The sequence below is a fragment of the Capra hircus genome, chromosome 4 (genome assembly GCF_001704415.2).
Source record: "Capra hircus breed San Clemente chromosome 4, ASM170441v1, whole genome shotgun sequence".
In the NCBI taxonomy this organism is placed as follows: domain Eukaryota; kingdom Metazoa; phylum Chordata; class Mammalia; order Artiodactyla; family Bovidae; genus Capra; species Capra hircus.
The window spans coordinates 21,532,926-21,545,103 of record NC_030811.1 but is presented as its reverse complement, the minus strand read 5'-3'; the positions used below and the strand labels follow the sequence as shown (position 1 = coordinate 21,545,103).

General features: G+C 41.1%; 1 protein-coding gene across 13 annotated transcripts in view; it reads left to right on the top strand.

Annotated features, from left to right (window-relative positions):
- CALD1 (caldesmon 1) overlaps positions 1–12,178 on the top strand; it is a 232,720-nt gene that overhangs the window by 206,090 nt on the left and 14,452 nt on the right. For all 13 annotated transcript variants that reach the window (XR_001917943.1, XM_018046901.1, XM_018046904.1 and 10 more), the window contains 3 exons: positions 2,692–2,950; positions 5,587–5,727; positions 12,121–12,164. Coding sequence is in view for 12 of the 13 variants with exons in the window: in XM_018046901.1 (XP_017902390.1) it covers positions 2,692–2,950; positions 5,587–5,727; positions 12,121–12,164 (444 nt within the window). In the remaining variant the exon portion in view is untranslated. The remainder of the gene's footprint in view (positions 1–2,691; positions 2,951–5,586; positions 5,728–12,120; positions 12,165–12,178) is intronic.

Sequence of the window (12,178 nt, the reverse complement as noted above, 5' to 3'; positions counted from 1 at the left end):
GGAATTCATAGAAAATCTAGAAATCAAGCTGATTCAGGCTGGTAAGCTGAGTGCAGAGCTTGCTGAAGTGCCAGTCCTTTAAGGTGTTAGAGCCCTAGAACAGTGTCAAGTTCATGAAAAGTGTTCAAAGAATATTACCTAAAAGTATTATTATTTAATTACTTAGATAAGACCCTGATCCTGGGAAAGATTAAGGGCAAGAGAAGAAGGGGGTAACAGAGGATGAGATGGTTGGATGGCATCATCAATTCAATGGACATGTGTCTGAGCTAACTCCTGGAGATGGTGAAGGATGGGGAACCTGGCGTGCTGCAGTCCATGGGGTTACAATTGTCAGACACACCTTAGTGACTGAACAACAATTACTTGATAGTTTAAAACATGTGCTGTAGGTCCAAGTACAATTTTATTAAAAGAAATAACTTTAAAAATCTGTCAGTAGAAAGAAGTTTGGTTAACAATTAGCAAGCTTCTCAACCAGTTTTAGTCAAAACTCAAATTGACAATTAACATGCCCATTGTTTGGAAATCCAGAAAACTGGGCAACTCGAAAAGATAAGTCACAAGAGACGGCAACACACTGAGGACTGAGAACCCAAAATTGAAACTCTTGCTTTAATTTTGCTATGTTTTGACAGGAAAAAAATGAAACAAACTGCTACCATATTATTAGTTTTTAATTTAGCTGCCAACATATGTTAGTTGTAGTTTCAATTAGAAATTGATCCCTATAGAAGCAGAGACACCTCACTTTGCTCCAGATAGTTATAGAGTGAGAGGAGCTGGGGAGGAGCGAGAGCCTCTATTTGGATTAGCTTAGTACCTATTAGTCTAACTGAAAACTAGCTGTGTTCATAGTGAAAGGTCTATATTAATCTCGACTTTCACCTAGCGAAGCCACAGAAAGAGGAAAGAACCTTCTGGAAGAAATTTCCCTATTAGTGGTACCCTAACACTCAGGCCATGCCAGCACATCTGAGCAGATGTGATGCAGCCAAAATTCTTGTTCCTGTTTTGAACATAGCTCCTTTTGTTGATTTAATTACTTTTCCCTTTCATAGACCCATTTTCTTATAGCTAGATGTTTTCTCTAAAATATGACATGAAAATCTCAATTCAGGAGCAAGTTAGGCACCCATCACTTAAGGAAACCACCAGTAACATTTTCCCCAGATACTCTTTATGTGTATACATTCAAAACAGATAAAGATGTATACAGATGTGTATAATTATAAATCTCTGTCTTAAAGTGATTCTTTCACTGTGCATAACGGTGTATCTTTTTGCTAGCTTTCTACACCAGTGAGTATAAGCCTACAGTTAATGTTATAGTGTTCTGCTGGGTGGATGGGTCATGACTGATTTAACGAGTCCCTAAATGATGGGCATCTGAATGTCCAAAATGAAGATTGAGCGACACCTAGTGGAGTCCAGAAAAGTTTCTGTAGACACGTGTTAGCAGTCCTACCAAACAAAACACCATGAACAGGAAGAACCAACTTCTGAAGATGGGGAGACTTTAACTGAAAGGAGAGGGTTGCTCTCTGGAGTCACAGGCCTATGAACATGTAAAACTTTGAAAGAGCAATATCAAGTCTTAAAGGGTCCCCTAACATTGACTGAGTTAAAAATAAGAGTTGATCTTTAGCTATCAAGAACCTAGAATGATATTTTTTAACTTTTTAACCTCAACTCCTAGTAAGATATAAATTTTATATCATATCCCAGTACATACCTACATATGTATTTATAACTGAAATAAGAATGTCAAGAAAAGGTCGTTTCCCTTGTTCCATGCAATACCCTCTGATGTTTTCTCGTTGATTCTTTTAAATGCTAATTACAGTCCACTCCACTAAATAGATTTTCCAAATGCAGCTTGAAAAGCATAGTACTAAAGGACATAGTTTATTCAGAACTATATCACTATTTTAAAAGCATGAGATGCACGCAAAAAATCGGTATCGGTAACTATGTAATCTTGAACTTCTTTTCTGTTCCTCCTCTTGCCTCATAGCTAGAAACACCAGAGCTATTCTCTGCGTGGAATAAATGATACCAGACCGTGGTAATTCATCTGTTACAAAAGTGTCAGAAATGGGCCACCTATGTTCAGATATAGTTAAGAATGCCCTCACTACCTGTTAATGAGTATTTATATAAGATTTCTTCCATTTTTGTGGCTCAATAATATTCCATTGTACATACTTTCACATTTTTGTAATACGTTCATCCACCAATGGGCACTTAGGCTGTTTCCATATCTTGGCTATTGTAAATGATGCTGCATGACCATGGGCATTACTTGTATCTTTTTGAGTTAGTGTTTTCATTTTCTTTGGATAAATACCCAGAAGTGGAATTCCTGCCTCATATGGCAGTTCTACTTTTAACTTTTTGAGGAACCTCCATAGTGTTTTCCCTAGTGGTTGTACCAATTTACAGCCCCACCAACCGTGCCTGTTTGCTCCCATTGTACAACCTAGGAAACCCAGGGTAAGTGACAGAGAGGGGACTTGGATTCAGACCTGGGAATTCCAGATGGACCCCAACTTAGCCGTGAGGTTCCGCTATCCAGTGAGGGTAGTGGAGATATCCGTGTGGGATGCAAGGCCTGCAGACTGACCTCCCCTGCTCCCAGGGGCGGTGAGGGTAGGCTGCAAGGCAGACGAGTGTCCCACTCCTTTGCAGCCGCGCTGGAGGGAGGGTCAGCGAGGCCAAGGAGGCTGAAGGCACTTCCCAGGTGGAAGCCGGCAAGCGGCTGGAGGAGCTGCGCCGCCGCCGTGGGGAGACGGAGAGCGAGGAGTTCGAGAAGCTCAAGCAGAAGCAGCAGGAGGCGGCCTTGGAGCTGGAGGAGCTGAAGAAGAAGAGGGAGGAGCGAAGGAAAGTCCTGGAGGAGGAGGAGCAGAGGAAGAAGCAGGAGGAAGCAGAGCGAAAAGTGAGAGAGGAGGTAAGGCGGGACGCAGTGCAGTGGTCTAGCGCCTTCACTCACCCAAGCTCACGAGTACGCGTCTCCCCGTGAACATCCCGACCCTGGAAAATAGTTTCTTCCCTGGTGAACTGCTGCTTCCCTTTTGAATGTGAATTCTCACAAATGCATGAATCTGAGCAAACTCCGGGAGATAGTGAAGGACTGGGAAGCCTGGTGTGCTGCAGTCTTTAGGGTCAGAAAGAGGCCGAGTCGACTTAGCAACTGAACAACAGCAGCAGCTTGCTGTGTGCTAAACGTGGTTCTAAAACTTTTATACACATTAATTTATTCAGTTATCCTAAGAGCTCTCTGATATAGGTAGTCTTCTTATCCCCATTTTACAGGTCAGGAAACTAAGGCACCCAGGTCCCACTTGTAATTTTGTAATTTTCCCCAGGTCCCACTTGTCTTTGTCTTAATGCATGTCTCTGGAAATGTCCCTCAGTAAAGACTGTGAGAACAGAGAAGGATGAAAAAGTCTGCATATCAGTCACAAGAACCAAGAGTCACATGGTAGTTGTTTTTTGATATTTGAAGAGGTTTCGTAGAGATTTTCCCAAAAATCGTTTTGGGGGTGTGTTAAGTGGAGGAGTAAGTGACTAGATTTTCACAGGCAGGGACAGTACCTGCTTTGTTCATTGCTGTGCACCCAGGACCCAGCACAGCGCCAGGCATGTAGCAGGAGCCCAGTGATTATGAGCAGATGAATTTGTTCCATCTTCTTAAGCAGAACTGAAAATGACGATAAAGTTACAAGAAGGCAAATGTTGAAAACTGAAAAAGTGCTTAACCAACTACTGTAAGCATTGCAGTAGTTCACAAAGAGCATTTTTTCCTTGTATCCTGAGGTACATTATTATCCTCATTCTTTGGACAAAGAAATGGGAATCGTAGTTTGACTGACTTGTGTGAAGTCACTTGACTAATAAGTGATAGATTTGCTACTGGGAGCCAGCTTCTCCAACTCCGCCTAGAGCTTTCCACACAAATCTCCAGAGACTGATCTCCCATCATTTAGAATATGCAAAAAGACTTTGGATGACTTTCTGACATGGATCCTATACAAACATTCCGCAAACTGTGTGGAAAGTGTGGATACATTACTCCAAGGTCTCTTTCAACTGCAGCTCTTCTTGAGCCTGTGACCTTTGGTTAGAAAGTAATTGGAGTGATCGTTTTAGAATCAAACCCTCTGCCACTGGCAAGCTGGGACCTTGGGAGAGTCACTAGACCGTGAGACCTCTTTTCCTTATCTGTGAAATATCTACTTTCAGGATTGTGGTTATTAAATCATGGTATTCAGGATGCCTGGTACATAATAGACTCTCAGGAAGTCATAGTTTTCATTCCTGTTATTATTCTTATTGCTGTTCTCTAGAGGAGCAAAGTATCAATGAAAGCAGAGGAGCAACATGCCCTCTGAGACCTGGATTGGACCTCAGAGATGATCTGCTCTAACCTCCTACCAAGCACAGTGTCTTAGTGGCAGCCGCTATAACAAATTGCCATAGACTAGGTGGCTGATAAGACATACAGGAGATGTTTGTCTCATAGTTCTGAGGCTAGGAAGTCCAAGATCGAAATGCCAGCAAACTGTGTCTGGTGCGACCTCAGTTCACAGACACAGTGTTCTCGCTGTGTCCTCATGGGGCAGAAGGGGTGGGAGAGCCCCCTAGAGCCTCTTTTAGGTTCCATTCTCATGGGCCCCAAACCCCCACCTCCTAATGCCATCACTCTGGGGGCTAGGATTTCAACACAGGGATTGGGTGGGGGACACAAATATTCAGTCCACAATACACAGGATCTTTCTGCAGCATCCTCTGACACATGAACATCCAGTTCCTGCTTGAGAACATCCAGTTTGAAAACTACAAAGACTACATAAATCTGTCAGAAAACTTCCTAGAGGATGTGCAGCCTGATGAGAAGACAGTGTTCTGGCCAGGAATGAAGGCACCAAGGGGCTGATGAGAGGGATTGTAAACATCTGTGATTTCACCACTAGGGAGCAGTATCTACACCGTTTCAGATTTGTCAAACTATCTGGAAATAATCTGCTCAACTAAGAAAGGGGCAAGCAGGAAACCATCTCTTGTACAATTTAGTAAACATAGCGCTGTACATTTGTGTACCTTAGCATATGAATCATCTCATTTGTCTTCACATCTCTCCTAGGAAGTAGGTAGAAGTGATAACTTATTTTACATACACAAAATGAAGGGCCAGTGTTTGATGACGACGCGGTGATGACTGTGATGATCGTCCCGCTGAACATGAGTCTAAGCATTCTACCTGAGCTTTCTCATTTAGTCTGTGTTAAATCCCTAGTCAGTGGATACTGTTATTATCCATTTTACAAATTAGGAAACTGAGGCATGGGGTAGATAAGTAACATGGCCAAGGTCACACAGTTTGGAAGGGGCAGTGCCAGAGTGCACATCAGCAGCTGGACTCAAGCACTCAGGCTTAACCTCTGGTGCCACCCTTGAGGAAGGGCTAGCATCTTTTCTAGAACCTGGGTCTTTCTCTTCTAGGACTATGACCATTCCCCTACAGCACTCTTTCCTTTTGGCTTGAAGCTGATATTAACGTCCTTGTTATTTGTTCTTTCTTAGGAAGAGAAGAGGAGGCTAAAGGAAGAGATTGAAAGGCGAAGGGCAGAAGCTGCTGAGAAACGCCAGAAGATGCCGGAAGATGGTTTATCAGAGGACAAGAAGCCCTTCAAATGTTTCACTCCTAAAGGTTCATCTCTCAAGGTATTTTTCCCTAGAAAACCTTCTTGTGTTTATTAAAATATGATAGAAACATGATTTCAGCTCCTTATTTAGTTATTAATTATTCAAAGCTTTTATTCCATTTATCTTTTTGCTCCCTCTGTCAGCAATTTCATAGCTTTTTTTCATTTTCAAGATATAGATAGGAGAGACATCAAGTGGAGTACTTTGTGTCTTTTGTTTATTAGATCTTTGATTAAAATGACCTATGGTGATTACCTCTGGATTTCATTGACCCGCACTGTCAGTGTGCCTTATTACTTTGAGCAGTTAAAAGCAGAAACATTGAAACTATTAAACAGGCAAATATATTTTAAAGGTTTAAGCTGCTTTTTCATGCTAATTTCATTATTTTTCTTTGTCATTAAGAGCAGGACAGCTGGGGATGGCACAGGTCAAATTTCAAAGCTGTTGTCATCAAAGGAGATGAAATGTGACTTGGATAGGCTCCCTTGCCAGGATAAGTTTGGTCTGACTACTCCGTTCTGTGGTCATAACTCCTAATAAAGGAAGACAGAAGTGCTGCTGAGAGAATGAGCTGGAAGGAGCTGAGTCAGGGCGACAATGGGCTGGTTGAGATGGAGGGACCAGAGCGTAGACTCAAATATGTATCTTTGCTTATACAGTTAGCATGTTTTGAGTCCCTGGCACAGTGAAGATACTCACTGATGTAGTGAGTAAGTGTTTATTGAATAAATTACATGGACGAATGAATCTTTAGAGATTGGAACTTTGAGCAGTTTTTATTTTCTGTCATCTTAGCCAGGTTCCAAAGCCCTGACAACAAGTTACAAAGCACTAACAACAGGTATAGCCAGTATAGAATCATAGCCAGGCTGCAGCTGGTTCATGTGTGTTGTGCGTGTGTCTATCAGTGTGTGCACATTTTGATCAAAAGTCAGTTATTTACACTTATTACCTGTTTACTTATTACCTATTTCACATGGAAACCCATATGTTTTATTCCTAGAACATTTCCTTTAGTCTTTAGGATGGTCTGGGTCCCAGTCTACCATGGTTCTAACCCCTCCGAAATAAACTCCTTATACTTCAATCTCATCTCAAGGGCTGCTTCAGGAGGAATTTTCTTATTTTATATTTATAACAAACCTAGTATGTGCTATGAACTATGAAGGAGGGAAGCACAAAGCAAGGTCACTGTCCATAGGGCACTCATATCGTTGACCACCTCAGGAAAACTCAAGAATTACAAGGGTAGCCAAGTGCAGACTACCAGCTTAGTGAGGTCTCTGAGTGGAGCAGAAGGAGGAGAGAGAGCCTGTGTGGAGTAAGTTAGCTTCATTTATGGATCTGAAATTTGAATTTCATAAAGTCTTCCTGTGTTACAAAATATTCTTTTGACCTTTTCGAAGGCATTTAACAATGTAAAATGTTCTTAGTTTGTGGGTGAGTGGAGAACACAGGCAAAACTCCATTTGCATACCCCTGCTGAAGGAGAAAGAGCAGGATGCAAACCCTGCTCACTTTAGACCACTTCTGCACAGCCACTAGGTCCCCCTCTGTCTGGGTCCATTTCTTCCTGGCTCATCGATAATCAAAAAAGTGTCCTCTCTTTCAGTTGCCACCTGAGCTAAGCTTTCCTTGAACTGTGTGGGAACGTGAGAAAAGTTGTAGTTATCGAGACTTCTAATTTCTACTTTGTTTTTCAAAAGAAACTGCAACCCATCCTCTTTCTTCAAACATCTCTCTGCCAAGGTTCCCAACTTAGCTTCTCTAGTGTTTCCATCAACCAGACTCCAGAGTTCCCACAAAGCCATTTATCTACTTATTCTGGTAGAGAAGGACGGGAACGCCTGGCATGTTGCAGTCACAAAGACTCAGACATGACTGAGCAACTGAACAACAACATTCTAGTAGAGAGGCGTGTGTGAGCCATCAAAATTGATATATAAAAAAGAAATTTTCAATTTCTGTGTAACAGAGACATGCTTTCAAGAGTAGGCAATCTAGTGTTTTTCTCCATAGTATGTGCCTTGAAGAACCTGCTGTGGCTCTTGTTTTATAACTTCATTTCATGTCCTACAATTGAAATTCCTGCAACTGTTGACACTCTTGGCCCTGCAACTATTATAAATGGTCACAAGCTAACATTGTCGAATGCCAGCGGGAGGAGAAACATTTGATATTTGACCACAAGATATTATCCACTGGTGTATTTTGTTGATTTCTCATGGCTTACGTTCCTCGTCTGAGAAGCTCAGAACCTGGTTTCTCATAATTAAATTATGCTGGCAGTGAATGATCTTTCTTACCTAAGACATACAAACAATAAGTTTTAAGTAAATTAAATTTAGAATTTTGTTTTTATTATTATTATTTTCATATACTCATGGTAGAAGTGTGGAGTTAAGGAGAGCGCCAGTTTGCTGAAATGCGTGTGATTTTCCCGTTTTATTAGGACCACACTGCCACCTCTTGGTTTATAGAAGAAACAGTTTCTCTCTTTAAACTCACTGAACAAGTAATTTACGAATTTAGTAGAAATTGTTACATTACCCAGAGTCACTAAGTGCAGGCATTTGCCAGCAAAAATATATCAGTAAGTCCTGACAAAATGTGATGTATTGGATACTGTAGATACAAAAGGAGATGTTAGAGTCTGAGAGCCATAATGTGAATAAATGTGATGGCTAACATTAATAAGGTGATCCCCAGGTCAGAACGATGCTAGAGGTGCTACAAAGAACAGGCGCCCTCTCTGTCTCCCCTGTTTGCTGTCCTTCCCCCACACTGAGCGGTTCTCCATTCTTCAGCCCCACTGCTCCGCTTGCTTCTTGGTTCCCCAAACCTTTGCATATGTGTCTGCTCTGCTACAAATGTCCTCTCCCCTCCAACGCACACACTCCCCACCCTCACTTTCATGAACTCATTTATAAAGCTGTGTAAACTATAAACTATAAAATTCAGCTTAAATACCAGAACATCTGAAAAACTTTCTCCAACTCTCCCATTTTTTAACCTTTAATATGGTACCTACCGTTTAGTTTTTTAATAATTTTTAGATTTTTATTTTTATTGAAGTACAGTTGATTTGCAGTGTTGTGCCAGTCTCTTCTGTAGAACAGAGTGACTCAGTTTTACACATATATACATTCTTTTAATATTCTTTTCCATTATGATTTGTCCCAGGAGACTGGATGTAGTTCCCTGTGCTTTACAGTAGGACTTTGCTGTTTATCTACCACTGAATTTAAAATTTTTCATTTATCTGTTCTGCTAGTCTCCCCTACTGACTCTGTACAGAATTGGAGCCCTGTCTTATACATCATTGGTTTTTTATATAATAGGTTCAGTTCAGTTCAGTTCAGTCGCTCAGTCGTGTCTGACTCTTTGCGACCCCATGAATCGCAGCACACCAGGCCTCCCTGTCCATCACCAACTCCCAGAGTTCACTCAAACTCGCATCCATTGAGTCAGTGATGCCATCCAGCCATCTCATCCTCTGTCGTCCCCTTCTCCTCCTGCCCCCAATCCCTCCCAGCATCAGAGTCTTTTCCAGTGAGTCAACTCTTCGCATGAGGTGGCCAAAGTACTGGAGTTTCAGCTTTGGCATCATTCCTTCCAAAGAACACCCAGGACTGATCTCCTTTAGAATGGATTGGTTGGATCTCCTTGCAGTCTAAGGGACTCTCAAGAGTCTTCTCCAACACCACAGTTCAAAAGCATCAATTCTTCGGTGCTCAGCTTTCTTCACAGTCCAACTTTCACATCCATACATGACCACAGGAAAAACCATAGCCTTGACTAGACGGACCTTTGTTGGCAAAATAATGTCTCTGCTTTTGAATATGCTATCTAGATTGGTCATAACTTTTCTTCCAAGGAGTAAGCGGTACTCACATATAATTTATTGGTTTGTTGGTTGTGTGACAAACAGGTTGGCAGGGATAAAGATTGGATGGATAGATGAGTGAATAATATTATAAGTGCCAGTACATTGTGTGGTTCTAATATAGTTTATCTCATTCAGAAAAAGTTTAGCTGGGAACTTTTCCTCCAGAAATGCACTTCTAAGTTCATGTTAAAATCAGAAAAATAAAGGTTTGAAACCCTTTTCACTTCATAAACTCGGGGATACCTATAGCACATTTTTGCATAAAGTTTAATTTTAATGAGTTTGATTTTATCTTTGTAAGAAATCATTGGAAAGGATGAAGTGCCCTCACTAGCATCTATAAAAGTATTGTTTAACTGATATTAGGAGTGAAGCATGTTTTCCAAAAAGCTTAAGGTTATTTATTAATAATCTGTGAGTCCTAGGCCAATAGTCTAGAAAAAGCCTTTGACATTTTGAAGATTGTAGGGGAAGGTCAGCTGCTGACCTATTCTTGTTGTTGTTCAGTTGCTAAGTTGTGCCCAATTCTTTGTGACCCCGTGGACTGCAGCACGCCAGGCTTCGCTGTCCTTTAGTATCTCCCCAAGTTTGCTCAAACTCGTGTCCATTGAATTGGTGATACTATCCAAGCATCACATCCTCTGTCGCCTCTTCTCCTCCTGCCCTCAATCTTTCCCACCATCAAGGTCTTTTCCAATGAGTCAGCTCTTTGCATCAAGTAGACAGTATTGGAGCTTCAGCTTCAGCAGTCCTTCCAATGAATATTCAGGGTTGATTTCCTTTAGGATTGAGTGGTTTGACCTTGCTGTCCAAAGGACTCTCAAGAGTCTTCTCCAGCACCACAATTTGAATGCATAAATTCTTTGGCACTCAGCTTTCTCTATTGGCCAATGCTCACATCTCTATTTAACTACCAGAAAAACCATCAGTTCAGTTCAGTTCAGTTCAGTTGCTCAGTCGTGTCCGACTCTTTGTGACCCCTTAAACTGCAGCACGCCAGGCCTCCCTGTCCACCACCAACTCCCGGAGTTCACCCAAACTCATGTCCATTGAGTTGATGATGCCATCCAACCATCTCATCCTTGTCATCCCCTTCTCCTCCTGCCCTCAATCTTTCCCAACATCAGGGTCTTTTCAAATGAGTCAGATCTTCACATCAGGTAGCCAAAGTATTGGAGTTTCAGCTTCAACATCATAGCTTTGATTATATGGACCTTTGTGAGCAAAGTGATGTCTTTGCTTTTTCATATACTGTCTAGGTTTGTCATAGCTTTCCTTTCAAGGAGCAAGCGTCTTTTAATTTCATGGCTGTAGTCACCATCCGTAGTGATTTTGGAGCCCAAGAAAATAAAATCTGTCACTATTTCTACATTTTCCCCATCTATTTGCCATGAAGTGATGGGACCAGATGCCATGATCTTAGTTTTTTGAACATTGAGTTTTAAGCCAGCTTTTTCACTCTCCTCTTTCAACCTCATCAAAAGGCCTTTAGTTCCTGTTTGCTTTCTGCCGTTAGAGTCATATCATCTGCTTATTTGAGGTTGTTGATATGCACCAGTCTACAGTAACTATAATCTAGTAGATTCCTGAACAGGACAGAAAATGGACCTGTGTGCTTTGCACATGCTGTCGTATGCGAAGGTGTTACTATATGCTGATGACAGAGGATGCATGGCAAAGGCTATTTCTAGCCTGGAGTTGGGTATCATGAGGAGTCAACAAATATTTGCTGGCTTATGAAGAACATTTGGATTTGAGTGATGCAGTTTTAGTAAAATACAATGCTTGATTTAGCAGCTTTAGTTGTAGCAAAAATTTCTAGCTTTAGAAAAAAATACTAAACTCTCCATCAGTATGCTCATAGCAGTTTCTCTGGGCTTATTTCCTTATTTCCCACTTGGACTCCTAGAGTTTTCTTGAGAAGCCTCAGCCATTCCTGGTGAGCTGTGCCCCAGTTTCACTCAGCCCCACGTCAGTCTTCTACATTCAGGGCAAATTAAGTTCAGTAATAGCTATCAAAATTAGGAAACCAGGCTAAGCAGCAAGTGAATAGATCACAGTTCCTGATTATCATTCTTATATATACAAATATCAAATCATTATGTTATATACCTAAAACTAATGTTATATCATTTATACCCCAATAAAAAATGAAAAAAAAATTAAAGTATGTCAGAAAGCAAAAACAAAAAAGTTAGTCTTGAAATGTGATTGTTTTGTGTTATTTCAGAGGCATTTTTATTCCATTCTATCTAGTCTTTGTTTCCAGAACTTCGTATTTCTCTTCATATTTCTTCTGCCAGTCCTACCTTCATCTCCCAGGCTCACAAACCTCATTATGAAATACCTAATATGTCATTTTCCTCCCTAGCAGAGGTGTTGTGCACAGCACCCTCTTACTCTTTGGCACTCTTTGGTGCTTTTATTCCCCAGGTTCAGGGAAAATAATAGTATGGACTGAGAAACCCTCTTTATAAGCTGAAAATATTAACTGGTTTTGTTTTTTTTCCTATTCCTAGATAGAAGAGCGAGCAGAATTTTTGAATAAGTCTGTGCAGAAAAGGTAAATATGGTTGA